Raw genomic sequence first — 15,585 nt, forward strand, 5'->3', positions numbered from 1 at the left:
GGAGACATGGGTAGTATGTACGCCACTGACGTACGAGAGATAACGGCAAACTGAGGAGTGTTCGATGGAAAGAGTTAACAAATCGTAATCCAGGATCGTCTTTCTCATCACTAAGCGTGTGCCTCCCTCTTAACGTCACCATGTCAAAACTGACTGTAGACTCTTCCTGGAAACGCTTGGGAGAAGATTAGTTGAAACATGTTTGTGTGGTTGAATCACAAAGGCAGCGAGGAGGAGGTAGTGTTACTGCGCTGTCTGTACCTACCTCTGGGTCTACTGTAAATTTAATTAGTTTCCAAATCTTTTACTCCCATCTCCCAAGATGTCCTGCTCTAGTTCCCAACCTCTCGCTCTCTCTGTCTCGCTGTCTGCTTGCCTTCATCGTTTGCAGTCATATTCATAATATTTGATCAACCGATCGCAGGCAAACGTCAGGTGATTGCAATCAATCATCATTACCGGTAAATGACAGCCATGGCCAGTGAGCTTTGCTGATGATATTGCAGCACATTGACACATTATCAGGAGAATACAATAATTGTCTGATAAAAAGAGAAACGCAGACGCTCACCTCTCCTCTCCCACCACAATATCAAACAGGCCCACCACAATATACAATCCATATATCAGGATGGAGCTGAAACATTAATAGATGTCCCATCAAGTGGATTTATATCAACCATGCGTATATAGGTTACATGTAATTGGTAGGGGTGGGAATCACCAGAGGCCCCCGCGATACGATATCACGATATGATAGTTTTACATTTACGGTAATAATATAGATACATTTGTTTTAATTTAATAAGATAAAGTTTTCAGTCTGTTAACCTCACTCCAATCATTTGTATTGCAGCTAAATGGATTGTCAAGTAAAAAAGTTTTATAAAAAAGATGTATAGATTTGGCGTGACACTATGTATCTAATAATTCTATGGTTCTGTGTCATTCATACAGATTTTGTTCCTCTATTCTTCATAGGCAGCATTATTCCCTGTTGAGCCCTGTATTCGTATTGCACGTTGTTTACATTTTTAGTTTTGGTCTGCTGATGATGTGGGCTGGAGTTCAGTGCTGATGGGGGGAGGGGTTGTCTCGGCTATCCACACCTCCTGCCAACAGTGCCAAGAGAGGTCTGGAGAAATTCACACTATAATAAGTTACTACTGAAACCACACGTCAGACCAAACCAAAAAATACAAACGAAGTGCAATACCAAGTGGCGCTCATTTTCCTGGAGGTCGCTGTTTGACGGCATTATACATTCTACCTTTAAATACACTGCTAGCTTTACTTGGGACAGCTCTGCTGTAAACACTGGTGTAGCTGGCTCTGCTCTAATCACTCTAACCCCGTGCTCGGTTGCTAACTTGCTATGTTTGCGACAGTCTGCCGTGAACATGGGAAATAATTGCGACAGCTCTGCTGTAAACACTGGGAATAACCTCGGTTGCTATGCCCACACGCACCCACTGCAACCGGGGATGCGCTCAAAACTTCACCCTGGACTCCGGTTTTCAAAGACCGCGGTTGCAGTGTAGCAAACCCCCGGTTGTGTGTGCCAGAACGCGTGAACACTTTAGGCAACTAACATGTGCTTCCGCATTGCTCTGATTGGCCCACTGACGCCGGTAACGCAAGCGAGCCTTGTAATGTTAAGCGACCTACTCGCGGAAATGGGAATGTACATATTTATCAAAACAACTACCAACACGATTCACTCTACCAGACAACTACCAGATTCACTCTACCAGATTCACTCATAAACGTTATATAACATAACGTTATATGCTGTTATTTCGCATTTTATTCATAACGTTATATGCTGTTATTTCGCGCTTTATTCATAACGTTATTTCGCAACACAGCCCAGCTGTCAGAAACTGTACATTGAGGGGGTTTGATTCAAAGCCCTATCGAAACTGTCTTGCACTAGTATAAAGCATCAATGTGCAGAAACTGTACATTGAGGGGGTTTGAATCACTGTACATTGAGGGGGTTTGCATCACTGTTTACACTCGTGCCTTACTACCATGTTCCACATATAGAACCCCATCTCATGCACCGGTTTGAATCAAAGCCCTATCGAAAAGTACTCAAGCTCTACTGTCTTTAACTATAAATGTTTACACTCTCCACTTACTGTAGAACATGGTACATGAGTATATAGTATATAGGGATGTTGCACTTGAGCACCAAATGTACAGTGTACAGTGCCCCCGCCCCCCCCCCCCCCACCTACCCACCGCGTCACTCTAACGTTACCTCACCGGCAACTTATCTAATTTAACAGAAAATTAAAACATCTTTTCAAAATCTTTCTTCACATCTATATTTGTAAATTCCACATAACCTTAGATCTTGTTCTTTAAACATTACGTAGGCCCCTTACCCGCTTGCGAATTGAACTCCACCCCATACGTTAAGCTAAAACCAAAGATTTTCGCCCATCACCCCGTTTTAAACGGCGTACATTTCTCTCCGTTTTTAAAGCAATCAACTTATATACGCCAACTCCCCCACACCTTAGCTAGTATTCCTCCGTTTTTAACAACAATCCGACGGTTGCAACATATTTAAAACACATAATTCATCGCTAGTCATTACATGCCAAGACGCTCATATTTTCAAACCTCTTTGTCTAGTTTAGCGACACGACAATTCAACATTACTTTTACAGTTATACTGTTTATTAAAACACACACGTATTTAACAACGACCTCAAGTACATCCTATTCATCAATAAATGAGGCAGAATACTCATCAATAAATGAGGCAGAATACACAGTGACTGTATCCTTTTTTGTTTATTGCACTTGTTCCTGCTGCGTTCCTGCTGCAAATGAAATCAAAGATGGCGGCTTTCTGTTTTCGTTCTACGCTCGGTGCGTAGAGCTGCTGGGATTCACGAAGAAGGAGAGCGCTGGCCAATCAGAGCAATGCGGAAGCACATGTTAGTTGCCTTAAGTGTTCACGCTGCCCGAACAGTGCAACTGCGCACATACAATCATGGTTACATTAAATCCAGCGCTCGTGTGGACGGGGCCTTAGTCTATCTAGCCTACTGCAATGCAAGAGCAACATTCAGTTAGTCAAATAGAATTTCGTCCACACCCCACGTGGACAAACGAGGGACTTTGTCTCTTGTGAGCATCGTATTTTCCACAGAACTCTCCTTTGTTGAGCTGGTTTTGTAACACTTCTTCTAAATCCTGTTAAGAAGGTCAGTGAACATGACACTGTGTTTTCTTTGCTTCACAGCCCGACCTCCTTAACTTCAAGAAGGGATGGATGTCCAAACTGGATGAGAACGGAGAGGTAAAGTCATGGCCAAACTAGTTTGGTGAAATAAAGCACAGGACAGCAGTATACATTTATAGTTTTACTGAGGATTTTTGGAGGATGTGCATATTAGAGCTGTCCCCTCTTAGTTAATTAATCAGTGGTTTTAATTGACCAAGACTTTGTTAGTCGGTAAGTGTTTTTTTGTGTTGCTGTTCTTCTTTTTTTCACTCATTCAGTCACTCACGGTTAGCCACTCTTCCCCTCACAGGCCTCAAGTTTTGTGTAGGATGAATTTGTTTTGCTTCTGAAACTGTGTTCTTGTTCCCATACTGAATTAATTATTTCCTGAAAAATTATGAGCGCATCAGTGGTAAGCACTAGAAACCCAATTTTACAAATAGTTTATAATCTATATATATTTATAATATATAATAATATGTTTAATCGATTGGGTCACAAAGTCCTATGGCTATTAGTTGACTAAATCTTTTTTTTAGTCAAGGGCAGCCCTAGTACATATCCTCCTTCTTTACGAAGTCATAGACTTTAGCCTTCCACACAAGGGTCCTACAGTCATGGCAAACCTGGAAAAGTCATTTAATGGGAAAATGCTTGGAAAATTATTCATCTCTGAAACGTTTTGGAAATGTCATGAATTCTCAGTCCTGTCATTGGATTTCTCTATTCACCTGGTCAAGAGCTTAATGTCTTAAAAGCTTAGCTGCCTATGGATATACCGTGTCTGCTCCTCAGAGGGAAGATAATAACCTCAAACACATTTCCTAATTTCAGAGGCTTCAGCGATGGTTATAGCAAAGTTGTACAATTTAAATGTAACATTCTAACATTGACACCAAGAAATTTGGGGTCATGGTAATTGTGCATTATGTCATGGAAAAGTAATGGCAAAGTCAGGGAATTTAATCAGCAAAAATGGACCTATCCCAAACCCCACCCTCTCATCGTTGTGATTGGAGGATCAACAAAAGACGGCCGGGGTTTGAGATCCATTGGGTTATAACCCTGTGTACCGTACCGTATATGGGCGTGGCTTCCTGAAGTTCCTCCAGCAGTCTCTCTTTTCCCTCTTCCTTTCTTTTTTTTTATCCACTTTTTCTCCAATTTTCTATATTTTCTCCCATCCCAATTTCGTATCATCCAATTCAACCCTCCCCTGTCACGAACGCTGTTTCTTGCCTCCCACAAGCCGGCTGCAATGTGGACTAAGTCATACATAGCACAAGTCCCCTCCGGTACTTGAGGTAACAGCAGTCGCATCTTTTCACCTGCGCAGCTCGATCTCTCAGTGGCGAGGAGTAACGCGTGGGAGGCTCACGCTGCCCCCGACACTTCCTGATTCTACTGCGCAGGCGCACCAACCGACCTGTAGGAGTCACTGTCCACAACGCCCGATCCCCACCCATCAGTTTCCCACCCCCTAATACGGCCAATGTGTATTAGTACGGACGACCAGCTAAACTGAAAGCAATGTGGAGCGCTGGGATCGAACAGGCGATTCCAGCGTCTCTGCATTCGTGGCGAGCGCCTTGCCCACTACGCCACGTAGCCGCCCACCCTTTTCCCTCTTCCTTTCATCCCCTCCTGTCCTCCTGTCTTTCTCCTCTGTCCCGTCTGCTGTTGCTCCCCTCTCCTCCCCTCCATCCCTCTTTCCTAATGAGAAAGGTTGTGTGTAAGGCGATAGCAGATTATCCCTGTGTTATCGCAGTAATGGCTTGGGTGCAGGGAGGGGAGGCACAATGGGTGGGTATCCTTTCTCGCTTGCACAATATACTGGAGTGAACGGGCTTCTCCGGGTACAAATCATCTGTGTTTGTAGCTCAAGTGTGCTTCCTTTTTGACTGCTGCCCTAATTCACACTTCACAGAGTGGCTGTTTGCACAGGCTTCCTGTTGCATTTTTAACTCCCATCTCCCTGTTGTAGATGACTTTTACTGTACATGGAACGCTATTTGATCATAATATGATCTAATTTTAAATGCCAACTGTGATCAAATGGTAGAACTGGGTGATATGAAGGAAGTTCCTAGCACTATAATAATCTGGATTTGTGATATATATATATATATAACATGACAAGATACATAATCCAATTGCTGTTCATCGCATTGGTAATGTTTCAAGTTCAAGTTTCTTTAATAGTTGTCATACAGAAGTACAGAATACTTTCATACAAAATGCTTCTTACTGTTACGCTCCAGAGACTGTGCTAGACAAGATAGTATCAAATAACATAGTATAGCATGTAATTTAGAAGAAGAATGAGGTCACAGTGTTCGGTATAGACATATGTACAATGTTCTGAGTTACCATATAATATACAATACTATGCAGTGTACTAATGTACAGTACTATCTAGTGCAAAGCAGAAATGGGATGAGGTACAATTTAGGTACAATTTACAGTAAGGTGGACGAGTTGTAGTGCAATCCTTCATCAATAAATATAAAGTGTGGGGAGTGGGTGCTACAGTGTGTTTGTTTAAAGTGGGTGTGTGCTATAAAGTGTGTGGAGTGGGTGCTACAGTGTGTTTGTTTTAAAGTGAGTGTGTGCGTGTGGATGTGTGTGCTATGTGCGTTTGGTGGTTGTTGTTGTGTAGTGTTCATTCATTGTTCGTTTAGCAGCCTGATGGCCTGGGGATAGAAGCTTCTTCTGAGTCTTTCTGTGCTCGCCTTGAGACTCCGGTATCGCTTGCCTGACCGCAGCAGTTCAAAGAGGCAGTTGTTCGGGTGACTGGAGTCTTTAATGATTCTCTTAGCCTTGCCCTTGCAACGCTTGTTGTAAATGTTCTGGAGGGTGGGGAGCCCCCCTCCAATTGTGCGTTCGGCTGAACGTGTCACTCTTTGTAGTCTGCTTCGGTCTTGTGCAGTGCTATTCCCAAACCAGGAGGTGATGTTGCCGGTCAAGATGCTCTCTATTGTACATGAGTAGAAGTTCTTAAGGATCTTCTGACTGACTTGGAACTTCCTTAGGCGCCTGAGGAAGTAGAGGCGTTGTCGTGCCTTCTTCACAACACTGTCAATGTGTGTGGTCCATGTCAAGTCCTCGGATATGTAGGCTCCGAGGTACTTAAAGCTGTTGACTCTCTCAACCGGTGCCCCGTCGATGCTGAGGGGGCTGTAGTCCTTGACCCCCGACCTCCTGAAGTCCACAATCATCTCCTTTGTTTTGCTGACGTTCAGGGAGAGGCTGTTTTCCTGGCACCATCCCGCCAGGACCTTGACCTCTTCCAGGTAGGCCCTCTCGTCGTTGGCAGAGATCAGGCCCACCACCACTGTGTCGTCAGCAGGGGAGGAAACAAACTTTTTGGCTTACCAGCCAACTGGCGAGTATCTGATTTTTTTTACCAGACAAACTGATTTTTTACCAGCCAAAAAAAATCGCTAATTGTGATAATTACTTCTTTGTATGTCTTCGTCTAAATTGATTTTCAATCATAGTAATAATCACACCGTGTCTCTACTCTTTTAAAATATTTATTAGCATAAAACATTAATAACAGTCTCTACTCTTCACAATATTAGCATAACACATATTAACATGAAAGAGGGATCTATTCTGGACTGGGTTGGGCTGAACTGGGCAGTGAAAGATGCTGGGTTGGACTGGGTTGGGCAGTGAAAGAAAAAAACCGAAGTATGTTGTGAAGTGTATAGATAGATAGATAGATGTGAAATGTATAGATGTAGCAGTACTGTCTATCTGTATGTCGTGTATGTCATATGTTATGATGAATTGAAAATGGGGGACCCTGATGTAAACAAGACGAAAGTCTTTCTCTGGTCTGCATCCCCTTAACAATTGTGTGTATTGAGCCGTACTGTATTGTACCCATTCTGCAATCTGTTAATAAAGTTTTCAATCAGTCAATCAAGTTAACTTTGAACCTCGGTTGTCAAGTTTTGTTTTGTTTTCATGTTCAACTTTTTTTTTTACATTTTAAAGTTAAATGCATCAATCTGGTGCACTTTGAGAGCAAAATAAAGAGGCTAGATCTATGATGATTGTACATGTCAAAATACTTCCCAAAGGTCAGTGAATACCACAACCACTACACCAGAGGAAGCTCAACAAATCATGTAAAACCCAGATTCGGCTCAAACAAGGGACTAAACACGTTTCGCAATTATGCCACAACAATGTGGAACGCCCTACCCAAAGCTGTAAAGGAATGTGAATCACTACCCACATTCAAAACCGCTCTTAAAGAGCACCTACGGGAGGCTGCAATTCGAAACTGGCCACCGTAAAAGGCCCAAAACCCCCACCACCTCCTAATAGACAGTCTCCTCCCCACCGCATGTATATATTCCCTCCCCGCCGTATGTATATTTCTCTCCCACCCACCCACCCCCTCCTAATGTACAGTCCCCTCCCCATCATATGTATATACTCTGTCAGGATCTAGGGGTAACTACTGTATATTTGAATACCGTTTATGTCACAAATGTATCAGTACTAAATACCTATATGTCCCTATGCCATAAATGTCATGTATGTTGTGTATGTCATAAATGTCTATATGAATTGAAAATGGGGGACCCTGATGGAAACAAGACAAACGTCTTTCTCAGGTCTGCATCCCCTTAACAATTGTATGTATTGAGCCGTACTGTATTGTACCCATTCTGCAATCTGTTAAATAAAGTTTTCATTCATTCATTCATTCATTCATTCATTCATTCAAGTGTTCACTGTGCCTTTAAGACGGCACGGTGGCCTTACGACATGTGAAGTACCGTCAAGTGTTGTGGTAACGTCAGTTGGGTTGGTCTGCTGTTGTGCACTGGTTGAGCTTAGCTAGCCCCTTTCGTGACTGCGATGTGCAAGCCAGGGGCTTTTGAGCATGAAATAAAATGTCTAACCTTACGTCGTAGTCCGGTGCGCAATAGACTAACATACACCTCTGTAATTTAAATGTGTCCTTGCCTTGGACTCGAGAGTTGTACTAGGGTTGGATGCAGTTCCCCGTTGCTCAGTCTGTCTGTTTTCCATCTTCTGTGTTTAACGTTATCTGTTTGCGAGTGCTTCCTTGACTGATGGCCAGTACCACGGGACTTTTATTCAACATTCTATATTTCCGCGGGTTGGCCAGTACTGCAGGAACTTTTATTAAACATTATATATGTCCGCGGGTTGGCCAGTATTGCGGGAACTTTTATTAAACATTATATATGTCCGCGGGTTGGCCAGTACTGCGGCAACTTTTATTAAACATTATATATGTCCGCGGGTTGGCCAGTACTGCGGGAACTTTTATTAAACATTATATATGTCCGCGGGTCTTGTGCAGTGCTCTCGTGGCACTGTCAACTCGCCAGACTGGCGAGTGGTCTTCATGAATCACTCGCCAAACCTAAAAAATACTCGCATTTGGCGAGTAAAGTGGCCTAATTTCCTCCCCTGGTCGTCAGCAAATTTGATGATTGTATTGCTACTCCGCTGAGCCACACAGTCGTGTGTGTACAGGGAGTAGAGGAGGGGACTCAGAACACAGCCCTGGGGGGCCCCTATGTTGAGGGTGATGGATGAGGAGGTGCAGTTGCCTGCTCTCACCACCTGGGGTCTGCCAGTCAGGAAGTCCAAGACCCACTGGCAGAGGTCATAGTTCAAGCCCAGGTCCCTGAGCTTGGCTATGAGTATGGAGGGGACTATGGTATTGAATGCCGAGCTGTAGTCGATGAATAGCATTCTCACATAGTTCCCCTGCCTCTTGTCCAGGTGTGATGCTGCTGTGTGCAGCACATGGGCTATGGCGTCCTCCGTGGACCTGTTGGGGCGGTATGCAAATTGCATGTAAAGTGTGATATCTAACCAAAACTCTAATAACATCCCCTCAAAATCGAATCTAAAAAGATCTAATTTTGAGAGAATGTGGTTAACATGTGGTTGTTATCATTCATTTATATGACAGAATGGTACTTTGTGTTTTAATGGACACAGTTTATTAGGTGATAAAGGGGTTGTGATCGTTTATTGCTCTAAATGTCCTCGGGACTGGTTTTACTGTGTTTCTGTAGTGGAAGAAGCACTGGTTTGTGTTGACTGATGCCGGTCTGAGGTACTACAGAGACTCTGGGGCGGAGGAGGTATGTTCTCAACTAAACTACTTGTTTTAGCAGTGAATAAACGCTTTCCCATAAAGATTAAGACTAACATAAAGTAATTACATGTAATGTAACAACCTGTTAATTTATAATAATACATTATATAAATGATAGGTTCTTTTTATTTTTTTTGCCTCTAGCCTGTTAATTACCATTAATTATTATAAAATGACAGAATGGAACAGTACAGTGTAGTGTTTCTACAGCTGGTGAGAGTGGAATCCTTTCATGGATGTGTTTTCTCTTGTCGCTGGTGCAGAGAGATGACCTGGACGGAGAGATTGACCTGAAATCCTGCGTCAAAGTGTCTGAGTTTGACGTGGAGAAGAACTATGGGTTTCAGATACAGGTGAGTGTTTCACTGGCGGGCGACTCGTGATCTTCCTCTCTCCATTCATCTCGTCTTCATCTCCCCAATCTGCCGTGCCGCACCCTATCTCAGTTTCATCCTCCTTTTCTCTTTCATCATTATCTCCTCTCTTGACGTTTCCTCCACCTCTCCCTCTATTCTCTCCATTGTTCTCTTCAACATCTTTTTCACATCCTTTGCCTTCTCCTCTTCTCTCCTCCTATCTTATCTTGTTTTTCCCTGTCACATCTCTCCCTATCTCCTTAACTTACCCCCACCCCTCTCTCTTCCTCAGACACGGGAGGCGGTCTATACGCTGTCGGCCATGACGGCCGGGATCAGGAGGAACTGGATTGAGGTTCTGAGGAAGAGTGTCCGGCCCAGCAGCTCTCCAGACATCACCCAGTGAGTTAGACATCACCCAGTTAGACGTCCCACAGTGAGTTAGACATCACCCAGTTAGACGTCACACAGTGAGTTAGACGTCACACAGTGAGTTAGACATCACACAGTGAGTTAGACATCACCCAGTTAGACATCACACAGTTAGACTTCACACAGTGAGTTAGACATCACACAGTGAGTTAGACATCACCCAGTTAGACATCACACAGTTAGACGTCACACAGTGAGTTAGACATCAACCAGTTAGACGTCACACAGTGAGTTAGACATCACCCAGTGAGTTAGACATCACCCAGTTAGACATCACACAGTGAGTTAGACATCACCCAGTGAGTTAGACATCACCCAGTTAGACATCACACAGTTGGATATCACCCAGTTAGACGGCACACAGTGAGTTAGACATCACCCAGTTAGACGTCACACAGTGAGTTAGACATCACCCAGTTAGACATCACACAGTGAGTTAGACATCACCCAGTTAGACGGCACACAGTGAGTTAGACGTCACACAGTGAGTTAGACATCACCCAGTTACATTTACATTTACATTTAGTCATTTAGCTGACGCTTTTATCCAAAGCGACTTACAAGTTCTGTACGACAAGCCATCAGGAAGGGCACAACTCTTATCAGCTGAGTAACAATGTTCATCAAAGTGTTGAGTGCTACAGTGTAGGTTAGTTTATTAGGACAAGTGCATGACAGTACGATTAGTTAGGGTTAGATTTTTTTTTTTTTTTTTATAGTTTTTTTTTTTAATTCAGATAATGGTTGAAGAAGTGCGTCTTTAGTCGACGGCGAAAGATTGGACGTGATTCGGCTGTCCTAACTGGGGTGGGTAGTTCATTCCACCATTGTGGGGCAAGGACTGAGAATAGGCGACTTCTCTTTGATGACCCTCCCGGAGCTTGGATAGGAGTAGGTCTGAGGCGGCCAGAAGATGCAGAGCGTAGGGGTCTTGAGGGTGTGTAGTTAGAGACCATTGACCGGAGGTAGGCGGGAGCGGTTCCCTTTGCCGCACGGTATGCTAGGTCGAGGGCCTTGAAGCGGATTCGTGCAGCAATGGGGAGCCAGTGCAGGTCCCTAAGAAGTGGGGTGACATGGGCCGACTTCGGTAGGTTTGAGATCAGGCGGGCCGCTGCGTTCTGAATGAGTTGAAGAGGCTTAGTGGCAGTGGCCGGGAGGCCAGCGAGCAGTGCATTGCAGTAGTCGAGGCGGGAGATGACTGTTGATTGGACGAGGAGTTGGGTGGCTTCTTTTGTCAGGAAGGGGCGGATCCTTCTGACGTTGCTCAGGAGGAATCGGCAGGTTCTGGTCGTCGCTGCGATGTGAGCAGAGAAGTTCAACTGGTCGTCGAGGACAACACCAAGGTTCTTGGCGGTCGGGGATGCAGTCACAGCTGCATTCTCGACTGTGATTGAAAGGTCGGTTAGGGGGGAGGATTTGGCCGGCAGGTGGAGCAATTCTGTTTTGCTTAGGTTCAGTTTGAGGTGGTTGGACGTCATCCAGGCGGAGATGTCGGACAGACAGGCCGAGATCCGCTCAGAGACGTGGATATCTGAGGGAGGGAAGGAGAGGAAGAGTTGAGTATCGTCGGCATAACAATGGTAGGAGAAGCCATGAGACGTGATAATGTTACCCAGTGATTTAGTGTAGAGGGAGAAGAGAAGGGGTCCTAAAACCGAGCCCTGGGGGACACCCATCCGCAGGGGGCGGGTGGCCGACAGGGTCCCTCTCCATGACACTTGGTAGGAGCGGTCATTGAGGTATGATGACAGCCATGTCAGCGCAGAGCCAGCCACTCCCATTCCTGCGAGGGCCGCAAGGAGGATCTGGTGGTTGACTGTGTCGAAGGCTGCAGATAGATCTAGGAGAATCAGGACAGAGGAGAGGCCTTTCGCTTTTGCTAAGTGAAGTGCCTCTGTGACCGCAATGAGGGCTGTCTCTGTGGAGTGACCAGTCCTGAAGCCTGACTGATTAGGGTCTAGGAGGTCATTCTGTAAGAGATAAGCAGTAAGTTGGTTGGATACAGCACGTTCAAGTGTTTTAGAAAGGAAGGAGAGAAGAGAGACAGGACGGTAGTTGCCTATGACGGTAGGGTTCAGGGTTGGTTTTTTTATGAGCGGCGTGACTGGCTTGTTTTAGGGAGGTGGGGACCACCCCCGAGTTGAGTGAGGAGTTGATGGTTGCCGTTAGGAATGGGAGGATGTCTGGTGCTATGGTCTGAAGGAGTGGGGAGGGTAGCTGGTCCAGCTGGCAAGTAGTCGGACGGTTCGACGTTACCAGTGTCAGGGTCTCTGCTTCTGTAATGGGAGAGAAAGATGACAGAGTGAAGGATGAGGTTCTCGATTCAGCATTTGGAATGGGTGGGGGTTGGGAGAAGGAGCTGCGGATGTTCTCCACTTTTTCCTCAAAGAAGATCGCAAAGTCTTCGGCAGAGAAAGATGAGGGAGGGGGGGTGGGGGGGGGGAGTGAGGAGGGAGGACATGGTAGCATGCAGTTTGCGAAGATTCTTGGCAGAGGCCTCGATCCTATGGTGGAAGAAAGAAGATTTGGCATTAGTGATGGTTTTGGAGAATGTTAACAAGAGGTTGTGATATGTGTCGATGTCAGCAGTGAGGCGTGACTTTCTATACTTCCTTTCAGCTGCTCTCAGGACCTGTCTTTGTTCTCTCACTGGATCTGTCAGCCATGGACTGGGTGGGGAACGGCGGGCAGGTTTCTCAACAAGGGGACAGAGCTTGTTGAAGGAGGTTGCAAGGGCTGAAAGGAGGGTGGAGGTTGCCATCTCTGTGGAGAGAGCAGAGAAGGTGTCACTCAAAGGTAGAGCGGATAGTATGTCAGAGGAGAGGGTGGAGGGGGATAGGGAGGGCAGGTTGCGTCTGAGTGAGACTGTTTGAGTTGGGGTGAAGACCTTTCGGTTAAGCATGAGAGTTAGTGAGAAGGATATGAAGGAATGGTCAGATACATGTAGGGGAGTTACCGTGGTGTTAATGATGCTGGAGTTACGGGAAAATATGAGATCCAAGGAGTTGCCTGCTTTGTGGGTGGGAGGCATGGCAGTGGGAGTCAGGTCAAACGATTGTAGGAGGGAGACTACTATGACTGACTGAGATGAGTCAGGCAGGTTGAAGTCGCCCAATAGAAGGAGAGGGGTACCATCTTCCGGTAAGGAGCTAAGAAGCATGTCCAGCTCATCTGTGAAGTGATCGAGTGTACCTGGAGGGTGGTAGAGTGTAACAATGGTGAGATTGAAAGGATTAGAGACAGATACTGCATGATATTCGAGAGAGGAGAGTGACAGTTCTGGGAGTGGTGTTACGTTTGTAGCCCATGAAGGAGATGTCATGAGGCCAGTGCCTCCACCCCGTCTGGAAGGTCGAGGTGTGTGAGTGAAGTTATAGTTTGTAGATAATGCTGCAGGTGTTGATGAGTTATTGGGGGTTATCCAGGTCTCAGTTAGAGCCAGGAGCTGCAGATTTAGACTATGGGCGTAGGCAGTAATGAAGTCAGCTTTCTTGACTGCTGATTGACAATTCCATAAGCCTCCCCGTACTGTGACAGGTGTATTAGTGGCTGTAGGAGGGTAGGAGAGATTAGCCGGGTTGCTAGCAAACTGCCGTGGGTGGGTTAAATCTGTTCTAGAGGAGCAGATTGTGGATATAGGTATGAGACACATTGTCTTGTCAAGAGTGGCAGGGAGGAAGTAGAGAAATAGCAGAGTGGGAGGGAAAGGATTTTTCAGAGTGGAGTGTAAGATAGGACTAGGGTGTACTTAGCACTAGGTGGATCGGTGGGTCCCTTGCGGAGAACTCCAGGAAAACTCCTCCTCTTTGTCCCTCTTCGTTTCTCGACGCTTCGCTGACGCTACACCAGCAAGCCTTTAAATCTCTAACACTAATTAGTGCTGTCTTAACACCTGGCCCTTAATGGGGGCACTTAACAAAACAAAATGGCCGTTTTAAACACGCCCCTTTAATCAAGTCAGCTGGTTCCTCACTTTTAAGATTCACTAATAAACTTAAAATGGCTTACCCTAGTTTTCAGTATAAAGCAATGTTTCTCAGTGAGTGTGTCCTGTCCTTCCTTAACAGAGCTCAGTACAGAGTGATTTCAACACAGTCTGGACCTCTGCTTTTAAACAGGGCAGGCTCTTAATGGCTCACTCGCAAATCAGTTGCTACTAGTAAACAGGAAACAGTCCCTTAATGGGGGCACTTAACAAAACAAAATGGCCGTTTTAAACACGCCCCTTTAATCAAGTCAGCTGGTTCCTCACTTTTAAGATTCACTAATAAACTTAAAATGGCTTACCCTAGTTTTCAGTATAAAGCAATGTTTCTCAGTGAGTGTGTCCTGTCCTTCCTTAACAGAGCTCAGTACAGAGTTAGACATCACCCAGTGAGTTAGACATCACCCAGTTAGACATCACACAGTTAGACGTCACACAGTGAGTTAGACGTCACACAGTGAGTTAGACATCACACAGTGAGTTAGACATCACACAGTTAGACGTCACACAGTGAGTTAGACGTCACACAGTGAGTTAGACGTCACCCAGTGAGTTAGACATCACCCAGTTAGACGTCCCACAGTGAGTTAGACATCACCCAGTTAGACGGCACACAGTGAGTTAGACGTCACACAGTGAGTTAGACATCACACAGTGAGTTAGACATCACCCAGTTAGACATCACACAGTTAGACGTCACACAGTGAGTTAGACATCACACAGTTAGACATCACACAGTTAGACGTCACACAGTGAGTTAGACATCACCCAGTGAGTTGGACATCACCCAGTTAGACATCACCCAGTTAGACATCACACAGTGAGTTAGACATCACCCAGTTAGACATCACACAGTTAGATATCACCCAGTTAGACGTCACACAGTGAGTTAGACAGCACCCAGTTAGACGTCACACAGTGAGTTAGACATCACCCAGTTAGACATCACACAGTGAGTTAGACATCACCCAGTTGGACGTCACACAGTGAGTTAGACGTCACACAGTGAGTTAGACATCACCCAGTTAGACATCACCCAGTGAGTTAGACATCACCCAGTTAGACATCACACAGTTAGACATCACACAGTTTGTTAGACGTCACACAGTGAGTTAGACGTCACACAGTGAGTTAGACATCACACAGTGAGTTAGACATCACACAGTGAGTTAGACGTCACACAGTGAGTTAGACGTCACCCAGTGAGTTAGACATCACCCAGTGAGTTAGACATCGCCCAGTTAGACATCACCCAGTTAGACATCACCCAGTGAGTTAGACATCACCCAGTTAGACGTCACACAGTGAGTTAGACGTCACACAGTGAGTTAGACATCACCCAGTTAGACATCACACAGTTAGACAGCACCCAGTTAGACGTCACACAGTGAGTTAGACGTCACAC

At 45.2% G+C, this 15,585-nt stretch overlaps 1 protein-coding gene across 2 annotated transcripts in view; it reads left to right on the plus strand.

The window, feature by feature from the left end:
• triobpb (TRIO and F-actin binding protein b) overlaps positions 1–15,585 on the plus strand; it is a 39,697-nt gene that overhangs the window by 3,190 nt on the left and 20,922 nt on the right. For both annotated transcript variants that reach the window (XM_084328452.1, XM_084328451.1), the window contains exons 2-5: positions 3,263–3,319; positions 9,325–9,393; positions 9,671–9,760; positions 10,056–10,165. In XM_084328452.1, the coding sequence (XP_084184578.1) occupies positions 3,263–3,319; positions 9,325–9,393; positions 9,671–9,760; positions 10,056–10,165 (326 nt within the window). The remainder of the gene's footprint in view (positions 1–3,262; positions 3,320–9,324; positions 9,394–9,670; positions 9,761–10,055; positions 10,166–15,585) is intronic.

Source organism: Notolepis coatsorum (genome assembly GCF_963971535.1).
Source record: "Notolepis coatsorum genome assembly, chromosome: 14".
Lineage (NCBI taxonomy): Eukaryota > Metazoa > Chordata > Actinopteri > Aulopiformes > Paralepididae > Notolepis > Notolepis coatsorum.